The following is a 26,527-nucleotide window of genomic DNA, read 5'->3' as shown; positions in this document are numbered from 1 at the left end:
GAGTGATGTAGAACTGCACTGGGGGGGGGGGGTGGCGTTTAAGTGCTGTAAAACTGTGCCATATGTCACTCGAAGGGTCTCTAAATGTGACACGAATCGCTTAAGTGTTCTGGAACTCTGTCACGGGTCACTAAAGTGAATGTGCCACGGGCCTACTTGAATGATCTGAAAACGTGCCACAGGCAGCGGTCTGCAAAGTGCTGCTTATTTCATTAGTTCATTTTTACAAAATTACGTTTGAGGTGGCAGGCCACATTAGATAACCCCAAAGGCCACATTTGGTCCGCGAACAATAGGTTTAGCATATGTGGCTTAGAGGGTGGGTCGCAATGAATTTCTTAAAAAAGAAGTTTTGAGTTCTTAGCCTTTTTCAAACAGCATTGAAATTAACAGAAATTGATTATGTGATAACACATATAAATTTACTTTATTCCGATATTTAATTTTTTTTAAAATATTTTTTGTTTGAAAAAAAAAATTTTTTTGATCGTCTGGGGGGGGGGGCACGAGATCCCCCTCGTACGTCTCTGATCTCACCAATATGCGTTATGAGGAATGGGGACAGAGCTGACGAAATTTTTGCTGACGGGGGAGGGTCAGAAATGACAAAAAATCTGCTGACGTAATACTTGAACGGTCCCTTTAAAAGAGAGAGAGAGAGATGTTTTCAGTGTATTGTGGTAAAAAACTCTTACCACCAAAGTGAAAACAATCCGGATAATCTCTAGGACAGCGTTTCCTAATCTTTCTGAACCACCTAAAGACCCCTAAATTACCAAAAAAACTCGCTTGACCACATAGAACTTGAGTAGTGTGATAATATTACCCACATTGTACTTCCGTACTTTGATGTTACCGACATTTTAATTCACGGGAGCTCTCGTTTGAATTTGTAATCTTTATTAAAAAATGTGAAAAATTTTCATAATTCATAAATTATATTACGGCGATTGACGACTTAACGAAATGACTCTAACGTTAATCGCAATGTCCCGTAGTTTGCTGTACTGTATTTTAAAGGGTTTGCTGTAATGTACGAGATCAAAATTTCCCGTATTTTTACTCAGCGAAATACATGAACAATCATGGAGAGCGTTTTTTCCCCAGAAATACATTTTGTTTACTTGTGAATAATTCAATTGTTGAATTTATCTTTATTTCCCCATATTTGACAAATTCTAGCAATAATTGGGAATTTCGTCGAAAATTGAATTTTTTTACGTGACAATTATCCTTGACCTGCATTTAGGATCGAAATTGACCGTATTTGTCCCGATGGGAATATGGTCACCATTTTTGAACAAAAATAATGATATATCCAGTAATATACATATAATTAAACAGTTTTTCCCCTTCGATTTCTTGTTTTTATATCAGGTCTGCCTACGAACCACCTGTGCCATCTTCGCGGATTATAGGTTGAGAAACATTGCTCTAAGACAGTGTTTTTCCACCTGTGGTCCGCGGATCCCCAGGGTGTCCATGAGTACTTTGTTAGGGGTCCGCGGGATTATTTTTATTTACTGCCATTGCATAGATTCATTTCGTGCTGCGAAATTTTAATTTAGAACGTGAACTTTTTATAATATGCAAATTTATAAAATTCAATGCATTTTGAACTTTATGAAGCGGTGGCGTCGAAATTGACCTTCTGATTCTACATGGGGTGCATTGACCTTCACTAAAAGGGGGGGGGGTGTCCGCGACCTCAAAAAGGTTGGGTAACACTGCTCTAGGAACTCATATTTTCTATCTGCATGTGTGCGTGTGTGAGAGAGAGAGAGAAGCTGACTATATTACATAGCACATTATAACTCACACACTTTTGTTTCACTATCACTCACGAACTGCATAGCATATGTCGAGAGTGCTCCACCTTTCAGAGAGTGTGGACCACTTAATTGGTTTGAAAAAGTGTCGCGGACGACTTAAATGTTCTCGAACTATGCAACGGATCACTTAAGTGATCTGGAAATTTGCCGCCGGTCACTTTAGTGATATGGAAATGTACCGTTTAGATCATTTTTGCAAAATTATGTCTGAGGTCACGGAAAACCTCAGATGACTCCGGGGGTCACATTTTGTCAACGGGCCATGGGTTGAGTATGTGGGGGTGTACATAGTGTAAAATGTAAAGACGTTCAGTTTTTCACCTTCCTGCAAGTTCTCCTTCATCTAATTGTTAAGTTGTCTGTCTCAGCCTTCGGTCAGTTTTTGTCTTCTTTTTTTTTAAGTGCTCTTCTTGGTGTGTTTGTGAACTTCAAAGTTACTTTGAAAGTTCTGTGCAACTTTCGGGCTGTTCCTATATAGAATGAATTAGAGTATTTTCCATAGAAACAAATGGAAAATCACGTTTCGGATAACGAATGTGACTCCGGAACGAATCGTTTTCGTTAGCGGAGGTATCACTGTACGTACAAGGGGATTCGGAAGAGGAAAAACTCTCACGATACAAGGAAATGGTCAAACATGGTTAGAGAAATGGACTGGCCGAAATGCTCACATGAGAATATGCCTGTTCCTACTTCAATTAAAAACGAGGCTACATCGGGAGAAAAAAGGGGAGGGGGGTTTATTGCGCAATATTCTCTCTCTCTCTCTCTCTCAAAAAGAATCTAGGTTAAATAAATTACCAATTAAAAACTCACGAAATTACAGTAATTAGAACATGTCGAGATTTTGATCAATAAATTAAAGGTGGGGGGGGGGGAGGGAGAAACTGCTCGCGTGTTGCGTTGTCAGAGCAGAGAGTAAAGTGAGAGCAGCCCATAAATTGTTATTTAATCGCTAAAGAGAGAGTCTGTTTTTATTTCTTTTCGATTGGCAACAGCCGCGTAATGCACGTGCAATGAGAATCTTTAACCCCGTTTAAACATTATCTTTATTATTATTATTATTATTATTTTGTTAGTGAATTTAATTTAAAAGAAAAGTGGGGGGGGGGGGGAACAACGCGCGCGCGCGCGCAATATATAGCGATGGTGAATTGAGAAGGTGAAAACTTGTTCAGCCTGGAGCATCGTCATCATCATAATACGCAGCGGTGCCCATTCGCCACGACCTGCTGCTGCTGCTGCTCCTTTTGAATTTTTTTTATTTTATCTTTTTTTTTTTTTTAAAGATCACGTTCAAACTGGACTTGGTCACACCCAGAGCGAGCGCGAAGAAATAATAAATAAATAAATAAAGTGTAAAAATCCATTTGTGTGGAACGTTCGATGGAAGTGAACTTGTACGTATCGTATCGTCGTCTGATTTGTTGGGTTTAGGAGAATACATATTGCTCCACGAATATGATATATAGTCAGGGACGGGCTTAAGTATTTTGCGGCACGGTGCGAAAAACCAGCGTTGTGGCACCCTAAAGCCGGGTTTTCCTAGGAATAGGTTTTTTGCGCCGCGTGAACCAAACTGCATCATTTCGCGTCTGCAGAAACGTATTACATAATCACGCTACACGTTTGTGTGTTTCCCTAGCGTGGCGTATCAGATCAGGTGGCTATATTATACATAGTATATGGCCCTGGCATCAGCTACTCTGTCGCGTGCATGCTCCGGTTTGAAGGGGAGGGAAAGAAAACACAACAAAAATGAAGAGAAGATCGGTGAAACGCGCAGCGCACGACGCATTTGACTTCTCCAGGAGCAGTCCGCCAATCACGCCTAACGTAAAGCGCCGTCATGAGCCGTACTGCGCGCTCTGTAGAAAAACAGTCATACTGCTTTTCTTATTGGCGATTGGACGGCGTGTCGCGCTGGGCGATTCAAGTTGCGAACGGCACAGAAAACCTGCTCCTAGGAAAACCCGGCTAAAAACAAGTTTTTCACAATCGCGCTCAGCGTCCATTGGCCTCCTGGCGCAAGCAAGGTTCACATTGCGACCTGAAGATGACTATCAAAATGCAATTTTATTTTTAATGAAAAGCCATCGGCAATAAATTTAAACACTGGTGCCCGCTGCCCAGTTAAAAAAGCTGCAAGTTTGCCCCCGGGCACGTAAACGTTGAGGATCACTGCGGGAAAACATCTGAATGCAGGGAACCACAGTGGGAGGGCTGAATGAATGCCAGACCTCTGCCATCGGACTTTGTATGCCATCTCAGCTTTGTAGGGCTGTGAAAGCTAGAGAACCGAATACCTACCCGGGGATGAACTATCTCTGCGGTATTTTGGTCAGAGTTAACTACTGATCAGAGGACCGAAATTAAGGACAGAACTTCAACCACCGGTAGTTAAGAAAAACCACGAACTACCGTTTCAGAATGGTCACGTGACGTGAAATAGTAGTTAGGAGAGGAGAAAATTTTTTTGATCTTTTGAGAGTAGCGAATTTATAATCAATCGGAGTGTCGTTTGAGGCTTACAACTGCAAATAATTATTTAAAAATCATTTTTCTGCAGTAGTGGTGGCAGCGGTTTCATATTTACTGATTGTAAACCAACTTTTTGGAGAGATTTTTGGGAGAGATTCAGGGCCGCAATCAGATACTTTTCTAGCCGTATCTAGCTGGGTACTTTTGTATTAAGGGTTAAAGGAAGAATTTGGCACTCGTCCTGGTACATCCTCACCCCCTTCTTCTTGGCTTAGCGAAAGGGGGTTCTGTCAGAACGATAGACTGGAGCTCAGTGTCTGAACATGTCCTAAGAATGTCTTGAAAAGAATTTTAAGCTATTGGCTTTGTTAAGAAGTTAAAATCAAAATTGAACCAAAGCATATTTTTATCCCGTTTTGCGGCCCCTAAAATTTTACGGCTCTTTGCGGTCGCACCCTTCGCACTTGCTCAAGTCTGGCTCTGTATGTAGTGACAGAAAAAGACGCGAGCCAACTACAGTGCACACTGATTTAACTCAGACATTTATTGTAATGGAAAATAATAGGTGCTGGGATACTCTATCGCAGAACGTCCCATATTTTACGCTACGGCTCAATCGCATCAGATTGATGGAAAAATAATCAAGTCAACGGTCCGTTAATCCATCTCATATTGATGAAGATACTTACTAGCTGCGCATATTACACCGGCGATGTTCTCCTCTCCCGGACAGAAAACCCTTCCGATCCTATCGTGTAGACAATCGGCAATATTTTTCTCGTTTCCTGTGCATTTGACTCCGCTCAGGACCATATTGCTGTGATGTCCACCATACGCTCCGCTCTGAAAAAGAAATTTCTTTATCACATCAGGCTCTTTCTATGGTAATTAATATGAAAACATTAATCTTTATCGAACGCGTTTCAGTTTTGATGCTACACAGGGTAATTCAAATTTGCTTGTCCGCAGGATTATTTCTGCAACCGTTGACATTGACAAAAATGAGATCTGGTTGAAATTTTCGAGAATTTGCCTGATAGGGCCTCAGAAAAATCACTTGGCCCGGGGGCCCATGATGCTCTTACGTATCCCTGTTACGTATACAACCCGTTGAAAATTCTGTCATTTCAAGAAACCACACGTCCTTTAAAAACTTTTTGCAATTGGAAGTATACTTCTGATGTCAGCAGTTGCAGAGATAGTTCCATGATACAGTCCAGAGATAGTACCTGAACAATTTTAATGAGCCTTGTATATACTATCGTGCATAACTTGATCAGGACTGACCTGTACTGATGACCTGGCGTGTCCGAATCCAAGTTGGTTGCAAACGACATTCGCTTCCATGATCCCCCATCCGTCACCGCAAATGAGACCGAAACCATTAGGTCCGAGGTTGACTTCGACTCGACCTTCCGTTGTGGTCCGGCCACCGGCGAGTCTTACGGCTATGTCCTTGTCGGTCACCACCTGATAAAGAAAGACATCCATAAAGGGGGGGGAAGACAATTTTTAATATAAAAATTGAAAAAAAATATTCACGAGACAATGTTCGACATATCAGTGCCCTTTAAGATTCCCCCCAACCTGATTAACACAGTATTTCCCTATAAGTAGGTTGACCATATTGCCTCAGAAGATATGAGAAATTGGGATTCCAATATAAGGGAAAATAAACGACATCGTAAATTATCGCCAAAAACTAGGCCAAATGTGAAAAATATGGCCAATTATTTTTAAATACACTGAAACATCGCTAATGGCGGGAAGTGATGAAGCACTACTGCAAATTGCTGTGAATTAAAATGAATTCCACGAAATAAAAGGTTTTAAATATGTGATGTGCAGGGCCTGTATCTCGCATGGGCGATTGGGACCCATGCCCCCGACCCAAAAATTTTCAGGGCCTCCAAATAGGCTGCCTTTTGTATTTTAGGCAGAGTCCACATGTCCCTTTGCCTTGCGTATGACACTGCTTCAAAGAAGACTATATATAAAGGGCTTTAAAAGAATTCATATTTGCTCAGGACCCGAACTCATGAAGAACAGAACCCCTAGTGAAATGAATATTCTTATTTATAGTTGTGATTATCACAGGGGCGTAGCCAGAAATTTCGTTCGGGGGGGGGGGACCAAACTGACAAAACAATGGATTTGGTCATCTTTTAACCTTTTTTCGGTCATTTTCTCACATTTCGGGGGGGGGGGGACCAGACCCCCAAGTCCCCCCCCCCGCTACGCCCTTGGATTATCATAATATAATTTATGAAAATGAAAAATAATTACAATCTTTGATGAGTAAAAATTCAAGTAGATATTAGAAGAATGAAAATTCATTCATTGAAAATACGTGGAAAAACGGGTCATTTTCACAAAAGAAGTATTATGTGAAAGTCAAAATTACGTGAAAATACGGGAATTTCTCGGGAAATACGGGATGTACGACCACCCTACCTGCAAATTACTATTTATGAAACAGTGATTCTTATATAGAGGATGCGTCGTGACACTCCATGGTCCCGTGAGATCAGCCAAAAGTGCCACTAAGAGTTTTTGAATCAGTGCGTCGCGGTGTTTTAAGGTGCCACCGACGTACTTCAAGATGGGAAGGGGAACGTGCAAAAAATTTTGGAGCACCTACTCTAAGGATACATGGAAATTAAAAACCATGGTTTTTTAAACAAAAAGAACCATCAGAATTTAGCTTGGATTACTGTAGGTGCGTTCACCCAACCGCAAAAACTCTTCAAAGACGATGATTGCTCTTTTTTTTCTTCTTCTGTCTCTTCACACCAACACGGAAAGATAAAGAAGAAAAGATAAAGAAGCATCGATTCATTCATCCCTGAAGATAGACCAAGGACCAAAGTCACGCGATGTATGATCAGGAAGAGGAAGGACATTGTCATCCTGGACTGTTTTATTATTATTATTTTTTTGAACGTCCCTGGAGAGGATTTCTCACCCAGTCGTGATGAGATTTGATGATGATGACGATTATTATTATGCTATAAAGGGGTGATTCTGATCGCATACAAGACGCACCAATCGTAAGTCACGTCTTGAGAGCGACGGATAAGAGACGGCAATAAAAGATTCGAGAGAGAGAAGGCAATGACATCGTGCCCCATTGTCTCTGGCGTTTTGTTTATTTGTCTTGAATGAGTGATGTGTGCGTAAATATAACAATAGTGGGACATGTACACACGAAAAAAGTGAAAGCGACACTTTTATGCTAATTTAGAAATGAAAGATGATTCCGGGAAATAACCAATGTGTAAAATCAGGGATGAATCTTTTTTTTTTTGCAGATGAGAAAAGTAGACGCCAGATTTGTCGATAGCGTAGAAATATCTGATGCCAAAATTACGGAGATATTACGACCAGATGTCAGAAGTGGAGGAATGACAGATGCTAAAATTACGAGAACCAGATGACGGCATTGAGGAAATCACATTCCGGGCCGCAACTAGGGGGAGCAGGCGGGTCTCGTGCCCCGGGCGCTGGACCAGAGGCGGCACAAATTTCATTCTCAAACCTTACCTTCAACATTACAAGGGGGCGCAAAATGCGCACTTGTCCCGGGTGACCAAGCATCTAGTTCCGGCCCTGAGAACATTAGAACGAGATGACGGAAAGGAAGAAATATCAGATGTTGAAATTATACGAGAACATTAGAACCAGAGGTCGGAAATGAAGAAATGAAAGGTATTCAAATTACGAAGACATTAGAACTATGTGTCAAAAGCGTGGAAATGATAGGTATTGAAATTATGGAAGAATTAGAACCCGTATGTGTCAGAAGTGAAGAAATGCAAGATGTTAAAATTACGAGAAAATTAGAGCTAGATGCGGAAATAAAGAAACTCCAGCTGTTCAAATTACGGAAGTAATTAGAGCCATTTGTGTGTGTGTGTGTGTGTGCGCGCAAAGAAATGTCAGTTGAAATTACCAGAACATTGGAACCAGATGTCGGAAATTAAAAATTGTTAGATGCATAAAATTTAAGAAAACGTCTGATGTTTTTGATGTTAAAACCACTAAAACCTGAGACCCCAGATGTCGGAATCGAAGAAATGCCAGATGTTAAATTTACGGAAAAAGTAGGCGCCAGATATATATATATATATGTCGGAAGTGAAGATGTTACCTTTAAAAGGCCAAAGAGGTTATTTAAATGATTTTTAAGCACATTAAAAAAAAAAAGAAGATTTGTAGGCACCAAAATCGACTACCTACCCTTATCGGTGTCCTTTGCGCTGGTGGCTGTGGCGGCGCTGGTTGTTGCGGTTGCGGTGGTGGCGGCGGCGGTGGCTGCTGTGGTGGAGCCTGGGGTGCTGGGACAGGGTTCGGTGCGACGCTGTTCTCGGCCGACGAACTACTTGGCCTGAAGGCCCGTCCCCTCTGTCCTTCACACACGACACCGGCGGCTTCGGCGTGGTTGCAATCATGCACACCCCAGCCATCGAACCGACACCTGTCCAGCCTGTACTCTCTTCCCGTACAGAACATGTTGTCCATCCATATGAGATCTGGACAAAGAAACCGGAAAGAGCAATTTAATATCGACATTTTTATTACAACACAAACAACTTCGACATCACTTAGGCCTAGTACAGCCTTACATGGGCATCAAAGCATGTATACAAACTGTAAAAGTATCCGTTGAATCTAAAGAGCATATAAGTAATATGGAAATGTGCATACGTGTATGGAAATGTGCTTCTATTACAAGCTGTGCGGTAGTATAAAATACGTGGCAGGTAGCAGGTATTATTTAAGAGTATTCCGATTTTCATTTCCGTCATAGAAATAGTCCGCGGAGTCACGTGCGGCCTAGTACTAGGAGAAAGATAAGGTGTCAGTTATGGCTTTCGAACGTGCCGTTGAAATTGGGTGCCACGTCACATAAGATTTAAAACTCCCCCGAATGTACCTATAATCTACCATTTGGCGCTTGTCTTAGGCAAGGCCATAAGAAACCAAACACATATTAAAGAGTGAAGGGAGGGGGGAAGGGCAGAGAGAGAGATAAGTAATCTAAATAGGTCGTCGTACATTTCAGCAATATCCAAGGAAGAAAAGGCTCACGTAAATCGTTACGGAAGGAACGAAATGGCTAACCAAATTGGCATTTCCACCGAAAATTGGATAAAAGAAAGGGGGAAAAAGGCTCCTTTTTTTTTTACCTGTGCACAACAGATCCTTGACCCCGACATACCACGCTCACAAACACCATGTCATATTTGTCCTTAATCTTGGTAAATACATGTACATATAATAATAACAATAATAAAAGATGCCAAAATAACAAAGAAGAAGGAATTTTCAAAGTTCGTGGGGTCGTCCATATTTTACACATGTTTTCTGCCACTTCGTTTACGCAATGTCGGTACGATAAAATTGTAAAAAAAAAAAAAATCTTGGGTAAATAATCCAAGATACTACACTGTCAGAAAAATTTTCGTTTTCTACCATAAGGTCAAGATTTGATTGGCGGTGAAAAACGGAAAATAAATGTATAGTAATAAAAAATAAAAAAACTGAGAACATTCCGTGGAAGAAACAATAACAAATGAAGTTTCGTAATGCTATTATTATCATTGAAAAATTCCAATATACGCCAAAATGACTAGACGTTTCCTCAAGAGCTTGTTTTGTGTTGAACATTGGAGTCTTGTTTACTTCTTTTCGAGTTCAATATGTACGAGGATCGTTTGCTAAGTAAGGTAAATCCCTACGCGATAGCGGCACGATCATTTTTAGATTATTAAAATTATAAGCATCGCCCCCCCCCCCCCCCCCCAAAAACCTGTCTCAACAAGTTTGAGCATAAAGAGCTTTGTGGTTCATTTTTTGGAGTCGTTCGAAGTGTAGCAGTTACTTTGTAAATTGATGATTACAGTGTGCAGAGAGCGAAATTTATTTTTCAAACATAAAATAGTTATAAGCTGCTCAATCGAAGCTGAATTGCAATAAGTTCATGGGGACTCTACACCATCATTAAAGACCATTTATTTTTGGATTAATGAATTAAAACGGTTCACACGTCCCGAGATGGAACTAGCGGGGGGGGGGGGCTGTCCTGGGAGGCGAAATTTAGGGGGGTGGCAGTTTTTTAGATGGGAATAAAGACCACTGTTAGAGAATTATCGAATTTTAAAGTTGGGGAGGGGGGGGGGGTTGGGCTCAAAATAATGTTTGCCCCGGACGGCAAAAATCCTAGTTATCTCCCTGCAAACGTCCATCAAAGAAGAAGAGCGTCCAGGACACCCAGTTTAATCTACCATCCTGGATATAATTGAAAAAGTCAATGGTATCATTATGAAAGATAGCTGATGTTGTGGGCATTTCAATAGGACAGGTTCACAGCTTCATGAGAAATTGGAAATGAAAAAGCTTTGTGCAAGATTGGTGCCACGATTGATAACGATTGATAAAAAAGCGAATACAAAAGATATTTCAAAAGAAAATTTGACAATATTGGATCATAACCCTGGAGACTTTCGGCTTCGAGTTTTAACCGCGGGTGAAACTTTGATCCACCACTGTACACTACAGTCAAAACAACAGTGAGACATCCATTGGTGAAGCGGTGTAAAATTTCGACAAACAAGCCGAAAGACTTTTTGTCTGCTGGAATAGCGATGGCCACATTTTTTTTAGGATTCTCAAGACATAATCTATATGGACTACTTCCATATAGTGCCGGAGAATAACTACAGAACATTATTCCATACTTCGGGGAAATTCGAAAGAACAGCTGCAGCTGAAACTACCAAGATTGACGAACAAGAAAAGGCATATCTCACCAAGCCAATTTTCCCCATCTCGCACGTACATCATTGCTCAATGGCCAAATTGTATGAATTAGGCTAGCATAAATCTCTCATCCACCAAGCTCTATGGATTTAGCTCAACGTGACATTTTCCTGCTCCCAGTATTGAAAATTTCGCTTCTTGGTGGTTCATCTAATGAAGAGGCCATTATAGCTGTAAGTGGCTTTTTTTTTTTTGAAGAGATAGAGGAAGTAAAATTTTTTGACAGGACAAAGAAATTTGAATATCATTGAAAAAAAGTGCGTGGAGCTTAAAAAAAAAATAGCGATTGCCTCAATAAATCATTCACTAATTTCTAAGAAAATTTAATATAAAACGAAACTATGTGGGCAGTATTGTCCGAGTAAACACAACAACAACTACCCACGGGCAAATCCTCCATCAAAGTCGCCAACGTGGGCAGAGATGATATCCCGTTACGAGGTATATAAATCGAAACAAATAAACTTCATAGATCTAAGAAACCAATGAAAATTTCTATTTCAACTGAAAGTCATCAGAACTGACCACTTTCGGAAATAAAAACGAAACGAATTAACGTCTGATTTGTACAACGTGTTGACAGCGTCTGCTAGTCTTTGAGTAACATTATATGGCAGGCACCTGTGGATATTTGTCAGTAAATAAACGTCAATATATTGACATGGCTGTAGTGGTTTCGGCCTCCACAACAACAACAACAGCAACAAAAAAGAACCCACCCTAATAATAATAAATCTCTATTCAAATTAGGGGATTATGTGTTCCCACGCGGAAAATTTTGATACTGGTTTTTAAAAATGAATGGCTTCCGCATATAAAAAAAGTAGGATTGGATTCTTCTGTGGAGTATGAAGTGTTTAAATGAATTATTGAGTGATACGTATTTATCCGCCGCAGTCCCTGCGTCGCCTGTAGGAGACGTTAAACGGTACTTCAAAAAAGTCCACATAGCTGAGTGAAATACTCGCAGAGACCACAAAATTAGTTTTAGATGTAAACATTTGGTAGCAGAAGCTAATCTTAAGCAGTGTCATAGTTATAAATAAACTTGAAAAACGCAAAATCCAAAATGACCTCGAAAACTGAAAGAGGTTATGAACTCTTTCCTGCTTTGATTCGTTAATGTGGCATCACGAAAGCATGCACTATCCGAACACCTATATATCGGTGGAACATTTCAAGTACCGTATACAGGGCGCATGGCATTTTATTGGTGAACCGTATATCCAAGAGGCATACTTCCAATTAGGAAAAGTATCCAAATAACGTGTAGTACTCAGCTTTATCATTCATGTTGGAAGGGGTTGTACAGTTATTAATATAAACATGTCAAATAAAATGTCGAACACAGGCACTGTGCTCACAAAGTTGTTGCCTTGTCTCCTGATGCCGAAAAAAAAAAACTACTTCAATGTTTTTAAGTGCAATTCACTGAGATATTGAATTCGAAAAACGGATGAGAAATTACTGGTAGAACGGTTTCCTCAGCTTTTCGAATTCAAATATCTCTGCAATTATTGCACTTAGAAATGTGGATTTGTTTTTGCTTTTTACAACTTTCTAATTGGGTTTTTGAGCGCAGGGTGTCCGTATAAAAGTTAGAATTTTTCAAAAATAATTATACAACCCCTTGCAACATGAATGATATATCTGAATACTACACGTTATTTGGATACTTTTTCTAATTGGAAGTATGCCTCTAGAATCAACGGTTCTCCAGGAAAATGTCATACTCCCTATTACCTATGCACCCTTTCTACTTATACTCCGTTCGGCTATAAGCGAGCCTCATACTTGAGGATGAAATAGCAAACATTTGAAATCCATGTGAGTCGACCAGAAAAAAAATAGACATACATTACAGACACACACAAAAAATATTTCTAATTCAAAAGTATATATTCTGATATTAAAGTTATAATGAAAACCTCCAAAATATTTTCCTCTTGATTTTTTTTGAAGTCACTTTACCAGACAACTACAACGCTTTTCTAGTAGATCAATGGCTACCGTGTGGGTAGCCATACAATTTTTTCAGTTCCCTGGTTATATATATGGGAGAAATGGCTACCGTTTGAAGGTTTACTTCTATAGGAATATCTCTCGTTCATGGCCGTGCACTGTCCTGGGACTCTTGAGCAGAAGGAGGAGCCTCAGATGAGCTCGCACAGCTCTCACAATCGATTGCTAAACTCATAGAGGGCCCCCCCCCCCCAGTGCATGACTTTGCTCGAAGAGGGTCATGATGTTGTTAAGATGGCTCTGCTTTCACGGGCAAGATGAGACTCTTTTGTGGGTTGCATTTGGACTACGGACCGGAAGCTGCGCACCCCTGCTGTAAGAAGCATCGGTAAAACTCGGTTTGAATTTTTTGAATTTTTCCTCCTCGTAAACAGATCTCTGTATAAACTGACGCCTCTAATATTGAAACGAATTTTTGAACGAAATTGCTCGGCTTATGCAGGAGTATATACGGTATATAAGGACCTTTTCAAAGAGACTAAACGTTAATAATTCAAAAACAGCCGAATTTTTGGCTTTGTTACATTGAACAATCATTCCATTTTTTCAGAAACTTCACTAACCTCCGAGTGACTAGAAACAAACAAACCCAAAGGAAAGAAAAGCAGGGTCTTAACTACGACTGGGCGACCGAAGCAGTTTTCGAGACCTCAATCTTTAAAGTCGGGACGAGGTCCAAATAAGCTAATTATATTTAAACACATAATATACGGGTTCCAGATTCGAAATGTGCTCCAGAACTCCTGCATCACACGGTACAGCTCTGCTGAATAAAAATTCAAAAAATTTCTAGATCCTCACAAAACACATAATGACCATAATAGGCTTTATATCGCCATCTAATGGAGGACCATTAAAAGTTTTCCAAGTGACCCTCGCGCTTTCCAAAGATTGTTCGTTAGACTTAAATAGGTCTGTAAGATGTCAGACTGCACTTTTTACATATAATGGATATTTGTAAGAACCATCGAAACGCAGATGCGTACGTCATTTGCTCTATTTAAAAAAAAAATGAAAGTTCTTCCTATGGAGACTGGGGGGGGGGGGGTGTCTGGCGTCTAGACTAATACAGATCTTATAGCAAGAAATATCTCAAAATCATTTCGAATCTGTCTCGCCTACACATTTTCTCTATAAATAAGGGAGACGATAGAGGACCATGGAAGAAAACAACAACAAAAATTTAGTTTCGACACGGGACTTATCGTATAGAAAGATAGAGCAAATTTCATATGACCAAGAGAGGAAAAATGAAAAGTGATAATAGTAATATGTAAGTCAAGGCGAACGCGTCCATCTGTTCAATCGCGAAAACAATATTAAGTTTTGAAATAATGTTCGATTAAAAAAAATAATAAAACAAAAATATTTATCGGAAAGGCGCCACCAAAATTTCTTTCGACGCGTTTCTTCACATTTAAGTCCGATTTGTTTATTTATTTTTTTAAATAATTTCTCTTACAAATCAAGGAACTCATTTTTTCTCTCTCTCTTAAAGTTCAAGGTTTTCTATCTCCTCGAAGGTAGGGGGAAATAAAATGAAAAAAAAAAAAAAAAAATTCCACATTATAGTCGATTAGCCCTATTATTTCAAAGAATAGGTTACATACACATCGGCTTTTGTTCGTGGAGATGTGTGTGTAGCCTTTTCTCCACTCTCATTGGACATCCTCGCTCGCCCACCAATGACTTACGGACTGACCTAGAACTAACTGACCACTTCGCGCATTAATTTTTTTCCCCCCACAATAAGGTATTTCGAAATTTTTCTTGTTTGTATACACATTGAGAGGATTTTTATTTTTTTCTAATATCAGGTGAACAATGATCATTATTTGTTATTTCGTGTATATCCACTCTTTCCCGGAGGGTGTATAACAGTGCATATGCTCGCACGCAAACACATGGAATTAATGTTGTGAACTGAAAATTGATAGTTTCAAGCATTTCTTTTCACGATTAGAATTTTTTTTTAAACCTGGGGCTATCAAGTAAGCTATTGATTTGGTTAGAGGTGCGATGTATCGACTATTGATAATTTAGTATGGATTATGATTACTGACCCGATTCTTCTTTCAATCTATAAACTATTTGAAAACTATGCGTCTTCCAAAATCAATCTCAAGTCATGATGTTGTTCCTTCAATGATTATGAAACAATATATATTTTTAATGATTATATATCTAACAATGATATTCTTGAAACGATTATCTCACCAATAACGGTCTACTAGAAACAATGATCTGCCAACGTCAATCAGTGCTTTTTGCAACAATCAGCTCAACAGCAATGTTCTTTTCGAAACGATTTTATATCAACATTTTTTTTTATCTTTCAATAACAACCATCTTCCACAATGATTATCCACCAATAATGGTCATTTCGAAATGATAATCTAAACAACAACAAGAGGATCTTTTCGAAATGATAATCTAAATAACAAGAAGTTTTTTGAAACGGTAAATATCAACAATAATGTCAGTTTTGAAACGATATTTAAATCAACATGATTAATGCTTTGATCACTGATTTTTTGTTTGATCATATCAACATGTGAAATTGTTATTTAACCAACAATGGTCTCTTAGACAAACTTAACAACAATGATCTTTGGAAACAATCATTTGAACAACAATGATCTCGGAAACAATCATTTGAACAACAATGATCTTTGGAAACAATCATTTGAACAACGGTGATTTTTGAAAACAATCATTTGAACAACAATGGTCTTTGGAAACAATCATTTCAACAATAACAACATTCGTGAAACGGTTGCCTAACAAATAATTGCCTCTTAGACCACTTTAATAACAAAAATCTTTATGAGAAACGATAAATCTCTATAACAGTGGTCGTTTTAAAATAATCATCTCGACGACAATGGTCGTTTTGAAATGATTATCTCAGCAAAAACGAAACTTTTTGTAACGACTTTGTTGCTAACGTTTTCAATCATCGTTTCTCTGAACAATGATTATACGTATGTGAGATAATCACCTACAAATAGTCCTTTAGAAATGATCATGTCACCAACAATCAAATTTCTAAAACTAATAATGACCTCTACACAATGACTCCATCACAAATACAATTTTTCCCCCCAATTTCTGGATTTTGTTAGAATTCCGTTTATATAATTATATACTTAATATGATAGTGTGATTGAAATTATTTATATGCTAATTTAACTATGCGCATGCCGATATGTTCTAAAAAAGGCGACACAAAGACGGAAAGATACCAGTTTCTAATAGAAAAAAGAAGAATTAATGGGAAAACATTTTTGTTCCATGTTAAAGTTTAATACGAAACGATCATGTGATTTGTCATCGTCAGGGACACCAGGAGGAAGAAAAAGAACCGATATGAACACATAAACGATTTAAAATAATAGAGACCATGAATCATAATCAATTTAAAAAATTAGGTGACGCATAATTCACAAAATGTAACATACTTCTTCATAACACTTCCTTAGAAAAAAAGATCGATTTCTTACTGAAACGTTGACAAGACATCCCCATGATCATCATTTAAATAGGATTTTAGTGATTTTATCATCATGATCTTTATCCTTCTGGTACGCACCATAATTCATACGCGCGAATTTCACTGCTTTCGGAGAAAAATGTCATCCTATATTCTTTGCATCGGTGTATGATCTGCATATGAAATTTCTAGTTGTATTCGTTATCACCATTAATAAAATCTTGAGGAACGAAAGGGATTGCCAGCCACCTTCTTTTAAGTAAAAAATACCGATTCTTATATATACTGCATTAACACACCCTCTTTGTCTATAAAAAATGAATTTTGTGTGAATTAGTTTTAAAATTATTTATTTTCATTCCAACTTCTTAGTAGGAAAAAAAAAACAAACAACGGTGGACAATACGCAACGGCTTGTGATTCACACTCGAAATTCCTATGTTTGTTTTTAAGACGTACAAGCAATGGATTATAAGGAGGAAATTATACGCTGTTAATTCTCTCTCTAAAAAGCCATATCTCCAGAAAAGAGTGACCTCCCTGTAGGGCCATTTTCATTCCTGGCCAACACGCAATCTCATCCTTAATATTCAACGAAACATCTCTAAGGGAGAAACACTTGCGTTCTTAGAAAATCAGCCATTCGGAGAGAGGTGGTTCCTTAACACCTTTACGATCACAGACGGAATATTTCGTCCAAACGCCAGTGGAATTAATTCAATCCAGTTTTCTCTGTTTTCTTTCCTCTCTTCTCATCGTCGCGAAGCTTTATTTTAATCCTATGAACAAATTTGTTTCCCCCCCCCCATTTTTCTATATTCCTGTTATGAATTTTTTCCCTCCACATATAATGCATCTTTCTACTACATGCATTTAAGAGTGAAAGTGAACATGTACGGTGAGGGTGAAAAGAGAAATCTACTGTATACTGTCTTATCTGCTTATCTATTATACTGTTTTCCTCTTCCATATTTTGTCCCTTGTCTATTTATTTTTATTTTTCTATTTGCTTTTTTATTCCTTTTTTCTTCTATATATTTTTTTTTCTCCTCGTCTTTTTCTTTTTCCTAACGTATAGATAGGTTAGGACAAAGTTACCATTTTTATATTTGATTCTTCAAATAGAGATAATCCGAATATGTTGTCAAAAGCTCGTAAGCGAAGGGGTTAATATAGTTGAAGTGATGTAAAAAAAAAAGAGAAACTTCCAGACCCGAAAATATTGGCGCTATGGGAAGGTGGCTTTTTATAGAGGTTTCATTGTCAACCTCTATGAAAGGACCGGATTTCTAAGGAACGGAAGGTAACTCTCATAGAAAATTTTTATGGTATTTTGAGGTTGAATGATGAAAACAATTAGATGTATCTCAAATAACAGACTTCATACAGCATCGTGTAAAACTGATGGAAACAAAAACCGATCACAAACACTGATGATATTTATATCGCAGCAGCGACATGGTTGTTAAAGCACAGCGGGAAATAACGGAATAGTTGGTATATGAAAGTGATAGACAACATTCAAATCTGGCATTTCCTCCAGCGCATCATCTTCATCATTGAATTTGAGGCTAACGAACGGCGACACTCTTCCCGGAAACGGAAGGATTCGTACAAGTGGTATATTACGAATAACAGAGTCATCGGTACGAGTAACTGCCGACAAAACCCCAGCAAAAGACAACACAATGGAGTCGGACATGTGCCGAAACTTCCAAGAACGGCTGGAAATCATTAAACTCATCATGTAGAGGATTCACGGAAATTAATGACTATACAACGAGACCTATGAGTTGTCCTATATCAGTGATGGGCAAACTGCGGCCCGCGGGACAGATGTAACCCGCTTAGAAATTCTTATCCGGGTCGCCGCAGATTTCAAATTTATAGAAATTTTCAATATTTCAGTGTTTTAAAAAAATTCATTCCAAGGGGGCTGTTCTTTTTTTTCATATGGACAATATGGTTGTGAGAATTTAAACATAAACTGATTTAAAAACTTTTGCATATGCAAAAAATGTAACGTAACACATATGCAATAAATATGCACAAACTTATTGAAATATGTCGTCCCGCTCATGATAGAAGCACGAATGTGCAACGTCCTCGGAAAAAAAAACGTGGGAAATGACGTTTGTGTGTGAATGTTTACTCTACCCATGTCACTACTCTATGGAAATTATTTTCTTAAAATGGGTACATGTGTCTCAACAGGGCAGGGATCTTCAACCTTTCAGGTGTTGTGGGTTAAGTTAAACTATCCTCGAAGCCCGAAGGCCATCAAATCATACCGTGGTATTCTTGGTCATTAAACAGGGTTCATCAAATTAATGAAAACTTTTTATTTTATTTCTTTCATTATAAATTTGAATTTTTATTCATTTTATTTTCATATAACTTTCTTTAATTAATTTAAATCAACCAATTATTTTTTTTATTAAATTTGAAATTTGATCCAATAATTTTGGATTTTTTTTCATTAATTTTAAAATTTTTCATTAATTATAAAATTATTTCTTCCGAAAACTACTTTTTTTCATGAATTATTTTCTTTTGACAATTCTGGGAAATTGCTCTTGACAATTCTGAAATTACTCCTGTAATTCTGGACTAATTTCCTTCAGTAGTTTTATAACTATTTTTTTGATTAAGTACAAATTTTAATCGATTATGAAACTAATTATTTTTTTTTTGATAATTCTAAAATTATTTACTTTATCAAGGTGTTTTTTAGCATTTCTGTAAATTCTGCAGTTATGTGTTCCTTTTGGATGCCGACTTTGTCCTTTCGAAATATGTAGCCTATACATGAAATCTCATAGCCCTCAAAAAATGTTTTGGCTCGGAGTCCCCCGAATTCGTTACGACGGCTCTTTTAATTTATCAAATGCCAGCGTTACTATTGACTCTGGAAAGTATCTCATTTCTAAATACAGCAATACGGATACAGCTCTTTACGATTTTTTTTAGAATTTAATCGTTTTTCTATGTGAAGTAGTCATTCAGCAATACGCTCGGAGGGCCATATTTGGCCCGCGGGCCATGGGTTGAAGACTCCCTGCAATACGGGATACACATTCACGTTTCTGGCTAAACTTAGATAGCAAAATAAAGTATCCAACCAGCTGATTAAAAAAAAAGAGTGAAATTTCCCGTGCAGAAAAGATAATATTGAACTTAACTGCGTGTGCATAAACCAGGCAACATGATGGAAAATTCCATGCGCTAGATCAGTTATCTTCAACATCATTCTCACTAGCATCATGGTGCTCACTAAAGCACCCAGGAGTGTTCGATGCTGGTGCCTGATTTTGTGCTAGCGACGTAGACCGCCCCAAATGATCCATCCCATTCAAATTAGAAGCGAGAATTCTCATGCTGGTCTAGGTAGAAACCTTAAACCTAGGGTTCTTGAGACAATTTTTTTTCCTACGTCTATTTCGTGCCCGATGGGTGTTGATCGAACTCCAAATGAAACTGCCCTGTTCGAATTGAATTCCCGAATTCACATTATGCTAGTCTGGACGTCGAATACAGTGTATTATTTTTCCGATGCTGGGCATAAACAACAGTTTTAAGAAGGTGATTGCTGGTGGGATGCTAGTTTTGGAAAAGTTATTGCTAACGAGATGACAGCTTCAAAAAGAATACCGTGATGATATGGATGAAGTTTCCACTTGTGTGTGTGTGCCTGATGGCTTTTTAATTTTTTTTCTGCACAGAAAATGTCAATTTTTTTTATTTTGTCATTCCATTCATGATTAGGAATAATAGATAATTTTATGTAAATCATACTTAATTTTTTAATTCAAAAATCTTAAAAAATTTAGTTCACTTATTATCATTTTTTTTAATTAAATTTTTTTTCACAAAAGCTCTTATCTGAGTTCTTTCTTTTGCATGGAATATAAATAATTCAGTTTTTAGATAGATTATGTAACTGAAATAGATTATATGGCTATGTAATTAGATTACAATATTATGTATCTAGATATCATATTGCTGGTGCATAAAGCCATAGCGTTTGTGCAGATTTAGTTAAATGTTTACTTTTCGTTAGCGATCTCTAGGGACAAAGAGTACGATTCTCGAGTTAAGTCTATTTCGTGAAGAAGCAGATGCCCGTGTTAGGTACCGGCAAGTGGTTAAAAAGATCATTTTGAGAAGTTAGTTTTATAGGAACACAGATGATGGTTAAACAAAACCATTGAGATGATAGTTAAAAAATGCATTATGGAAAATGACAGTTAAAAACCCATTGTGAAGATGATAGTTAAAAAAAACCATAGTGAAGATGACAGTTTTGAGAGCTAGTTTAGATAATAGTTTTTGAAAGATCACACACACACACATTTAGTGAAAGATTAGTTTTTCAAAGATCACACACACACACACATTTAGTGAAAGATTAGTTTTTCAAAGGTCACGGTTGGTGAGATACTAATATAGTTTATAAATATATGATTGTTTCAAAAAGGACCATTGTTGAGATAATAGCTTAAAAAACCGTTGTGGAGATGATAACTCCGAAGAGATCAAAGTTGGTGCAGTGATAGTTAAAAAAACAGACCTTTGCGTGTGTGTGTGTGTGTAGATAGCTTCAAAAAGACACCTTTGGCAAAATGATCGTTTAAAAAAAAAAGACCTTCAGAATGAAGGTCATTTTGATACCTTCAGAAATATCGGTGAAAGGTGAGATGATAATTTCAAAATACACCGTTGTTGAGAATTTAGTTTCAAAAAGACCATTGCAAAAAGGTTAGCTTCAAAAAGATCATAAGTTAGAGACCATAAGTTAAATTGGTTACAAAGGGTTACGGTTGGTGAAATAGTTGAACAAAACCGATTAGTGAAATGGAATAGTCAAAACCATTGATGAGATGATTAGTTTCGAAAGATCACAGTTGTGGTAATAATTTCATCGGTTGTTGAGTAATAATTTCATAATAATTTCAAATATGACCACTGTGGTGATAGGTTCAAAAATACCACTGTTGAGATGATAGCTTCGAAAAGACCACTGTTGGCTACATTATCGTTTCAAAAAAAGATTATTCTCGTCAAGATGATGGCTAAAAATGTTTTTAGATAGATATATCATTATGATATACTTCAATATCAATAATATGACCATCATTTCTCTCTACCAGCGGTTTTTTCTCGATCAAAATCGTTCAATCATCACTCTTTGATTTGATCCTGATTCCGAATAGATATTTCATTTTCTTAATCATTTGATTCTTATCGTTTGACACCCAAAGAAGAAGAAAAAAAAATATGTAGCCCAATGTGAAAAATCCATCACACGTGAAAGTAATTCCCTCACACAGAGAGAAAAGAAGAGAAACCGTGACTGCTTTTCCTTTCCCGTAGCCTACTTGCTACTTGGTCAATATAATCCAGTTCTTTGATAAGAAGGTGGCAACAACGCATGAATGTCATCGAAATGTGTCGAGCACTGGTCAGTTCCTGCCATTGTGTGTGTGTGTGTACATGTGAGCTCGATTTATGAAAAATGTTAATTTGCACTTCAATAAGTCAGACAGACTATAGTTTTTGATTGAGTGGACATTAGTGTGTGCTCTCCTATTACTGATTTACATATCATGTTATCAAGTCCGTATACTCTACTTTTTTTTTTATTTACTCTCTTGCCTGTTTTCGTATGGCTGTTGGCTCAAGGCGTTCACTCACCCAACCGTGTGGGTCATTTTAAATTAAAACATAGTAGAGTCGGTAATGTAGTTTGAAATTAGTGAATAACTTATCACACGCATGTGAACTAGATTCTTATCGGAATTTTTTTCCCTTTAACTCTCATTTTGGAAATTAGCATGTAAGCTATGAAGAAAGGGGAGGATTTCTCCTAGACTGATCGAAAGCGGAAATTTTATCTTTAAAACTCCATATAATTTAAAGCGCAGAGTAATTTCCGGTAAATAATCCGTTAAAATGAATAAACCGCATTAACCCTTTAAGCGGCACAGCAGAAATCACCGAACATCCATCAAAATACAAATACAACGCCACAAAGGCAAAATGCCCAACGAGGTGGTTGAGAAATGCCATTATCTTTTCTTAATAAAGTGGACTTTCTTCCGATTTTCAGCAGGTGTGAACTAGGGGGTATGTGCACCATTGAAAAATCAACTTTATAAAATATCTGGGCTTGTCAATGCTAAAATAAGAGGATTTTAAGGCGGTGAGATATCTCGTCAAAGCCTCTTAAAGGGTCAAGAGAAACGACCGGGAGAAAATAAAATTGATAGATACATTGAAATTTGGTATAAAGCCGCACGCGCGTAACTTCAGGATTCCCAGCAAAGTCTGTTTGATAAGTTCACTGATTTCCCTAATGAAAAATTAATTAATCGTATAAGTTTTCTTTGACTATTTTACAATATTACGCGGCACTATACATTATTCTTAAGTAAAAATTTAATTTTTCGACTGTATTAAAAAAGAAATGCATAAAAAATGTTTCATAAGAATTTAACAGGGGAAAAAATTTATTTGATAAAAAATTTCAATTTCTTGGTTTGCAAAACAATTAGGTGATTACTCAACCTGGACAACACAATCAATAGCAGAAGGCTTCCACTCGAAGCTCGTGACATCATTGAAGAAGGTCATCTCACCTATAGCCATTGAATATGAATATAGCAAGCCGACTCATGCGCCATCTTTACCCTTTTTTTGCAGTATAGCCAATGGCTACAGGTGAGATGACCTTTTTCAGTGACGTCACGAGTGTCACGCGGAAGCCTTCTGCTATAGATGCTATTGGCCAGGGCCGTCTTAAGAGCATCATACGCCCCCGGGGAGAGTGATTTTTCTGTCTCGTTATCTGTTTAGAGGCGTCTACCTACCGATTTACGAATTTACTCTCGAAAATTGTTACTAGATCTCATAATCAAGAGGCCCCAATAACGCGCCACGCATAAAAGAGGCACTGGGCTCTGCAATGAATTGAGCCTACTTTTGCGACTGGTGGAAACTCTCACAAGTGTTTTTCATACGAAACTAGGCTCAAGTATTGGTCAAGATACACTTGTGTACAATATTTTTGTCAGTTATTTCTTTTGTAAACTTTAAGAGAGACTTGATACCCCAACAGTGATGGTGAAGCTTCTGTTTATAGTTCAAACTCACCTAAACGTTTTGCGAAGCTAATGACATTGAAAGTCTATCTCACCGTTCTGAACTGAGTTTATTAAGTACCTGCGAGAAATTTTAGATGGAGATATTTTTAAAAAAGTGATCAACGATTTTCTTTTCCCAAGATACATTTGCTAAACGCCATTAAAATGTCTTGAAAAACAGGGACCGTCAATGATCTCTATTCAAGGTACATCAATATTATCGATTCAAGGTACATCAATGATATCTATTCAAGGCACATCAATTTTTTCTATTCAAGGCACATCAATTTTCTCTATTCAAGGCACATCAATTTTCTCTATTCAAGGCAGATCAATTTTCTTTATTCAAGGCACATCAATTTTCTCTATTCAAGGCACACACATCAAGGATCTATCATTGTTCAAGGCATATCAGTGATCTCTTTTCAAACCACATTAGTGATCCAATGTGACACCTGTAGGAGCCGGAACGCACACTCTGAGAAACACTTATGTAGTATGTTTGCTGGTCCAATTAATTGTATCTCTCCGTTGAGACAGAGCGGCGGACCACGTTCTGGTTAGAAGGAGGAGCTCCAATTAACTTATTCTTCGAATACGACTACAATTTTTCTCAGGACTGTATATATAATGTTTAATCTGAATAAAAAATACTTTTCAAAAGAAAATACCTGTATTTACTCTACAGAAATGAATTATTTGTACTGTGATGTGTGTGAGATTCATGTTAATACGGTCTCGTAAGGAAATAATCAGCCTGTCTGCCCTTGGATGCAGGCCACAGTTTTTTCTCTCTCTCCCCTTGTCTCGACCCACATTAGGCCAGGCACGGTTAGGCCAACGACAGGCCTTTTCCTTTCTTTCTTTTTTCTCTCTTACAGAATGTTGAAGGGCTATCCAAGGCTGTTCGGCCGATTATTATTATTATAAAGAACGTTTCTTGCCACTGCCACAAATCAATGTTAGAACAACAAGAGCAAGGATCAATCGTAGAAATGAAATGCCTGTCTTAATCAGATCAATGAATCTTTTTTTTTCTGCTCCTATTAATCAATCGGATTTGAGATACGCAATTTGAGAAATTAAATGTCCGATAGTAAAATAATAATAGAAAAAAAATGTCCACGAAATTGATTAATTCGGATTTAAAACTAGTCGAATAGAAATAGGTAAGATTCTATCGATGCAATTTCAATTTATAATCGATTCTATCGATTTTTAATTTCTGATATGTTTTCGCTTCGTGAATATGCATGTCGTGATCAATTTGAATGGTTAATTTGTGAATTTAAATGAAAAATGTTTCCTTCAATGAGCATACGAAATTATAATTAATATATGATGCCCTAAAACATATAACTATTTTTATGCGAGGAACAAATCAAATTATCCTATTTATAGACTTGAAATATTATTTATATTTTCGTAACTATTCTATGGTTCACCCTTATAATACGCATTAAAACCCCCTTCTTTTTACAAAAACGGATGTAAATTGGTGCTGTTAGCATGTTTTTAATTGAAACAATGCATCAACACAGCAATTTAATTAATTAGAGTCGATGTTTCAACTACCTAAAATGGTTAATTAAGAGTAAAATACACAGTTTATTCTTGATTCTAATGTTATCTATAAACAGATAAAATCTTGCTTAGCAAAGTTGAATAATTTTTACTTTGAATTTCATTTCCTACTCTATCAATTCGGTGTGATTTTATAAATCTCTGAACACGTAAAATTTCAACTCTCTCTAGATAAAAAAAATATTGCATTTATACAGCCGTATTTTGTACTGCAATGAAACCAAAAGATGTACTTTCTAAAATACTAAAAAAAATTTGGAAAAGAACTTGGCATAATGGGTTTTTTTTCGAAAAGGTATTTGCCATGTATAATTCAAATATAAACGGAACCATAGAGGATTAAATAAATAAATTAAAACTGGTAAAAAAATATTTGATTGAGATACATAATATAATTAAATTAATTTTATTGATTAGAAAAAATCACTTTTTTTTCATTTTCTGTCACTTTCTTCATCGTTTTTAATTTTTAACATCTTTCCCTGATTTCTCTTTTTTTCCTAAGTTATCTTATATTTTTTTCTTATTCTACATGTTTTCTTTACGTTTTCTCACTTTTCTCTCTTTCTCTTATTTCCCCCCTTCGATTTCTCTTTTTACTCATTTTTTTAATTTTAAATTATTTTTCTTGTTCTATTTTTTATCATTTTTCTATACTTTCTTTAATCTTTCTCATATTTCGCCTATTTTCTAATACGCGTCACCTTAGTTTATCTTATATTTTTTTCTTTTCTCAATTTGTCTTATTTTATCCTGTTTTCTTAATTTGTTTTATTTTAGCCTCTTTTCATATTTTACCTTATTTTTTCCTCTGTTTAATCCATCTTATTATCTTGATTTATCTTATTTTCTCCGTTATGATTCATTTCGTTTTTCTCCTTTTTCTTAATTTATCTTATTTTTACATTCTTCTTAATCCTATATTTCCTATTTTTCCTAACATCTTTTATATTTTCACAGCTTTCTTCTATTTCTCTTTTATATCCTCTTTTTCTCTCCAGTTTCTCTTATATCTCTTCACTTACCGACTCCTTACATTCATCAGAATTTATATTGTTTCCCCCCCTTTCCTTAACCCCTTCGCTTACAAGGGAATAGCTAGAAATTCGGATGCTCTATATTTGACGAATCGACGATACATATGGTAGCCT

The 26,527-nt window shown here is 37.0% G+C and overlaps 1 protein-coding gene across 2 annotated transcripts in view; it reads right to left on the bottom strand.

The window, feature by feature from the left end:
• LOC149078039 (lysyl oxidase homolog 2-like) overlaps nt 1–26,527 on the bottom strand; it is a 99,602-nt gene that overhangs the window by 26,240 nt on the left and 46,835 nt on the right. For both annotated transcript variants that reach the window (XM_089241607.1, XM_089241608.1), the window contains exons 3-5: nt 8,553–8,845; nt 5,601–5,783; nt 5,003–5,156 (exon numbers count right to left, since the gene is read on the bottom strand). In XM_089241607.1, coding sequence (XP_089097733.1) covers nt 5,003–5,156; nt 5,601–5,783; nt 8,553–8,845 — 630 coding nt within the window. The remainder of the gene's footprint in view (nt 1–5,002; nt 5,157–5,600; nt 5,784–8,552; nt 8,846–26,527) is intronic.

The sequence above is a fragment of the Pholcus phalangioides genome, unplaced genomic scaffold, assembly GCF_987345545.1.
Source record: "Pholcus phalangioides strain wild (caught in Gottingen) unplaced genomic scaffold, Ppha-v1.0 ptg000014l_1, whole genome shotgun sequence".
Taxonomy (NCBI): domain Eukaryota; kingdom Metazoa; phylum Arthropoda; class Arachnida; order Araneae; family Pholcidae; genus Pholcus; species Pholcus phalangioides.
The sequence above is the reverse complement of the archived record's forward strand: the minus strand, read 5'-3'. Positions and strand labels throughout refer to the sequence as shown.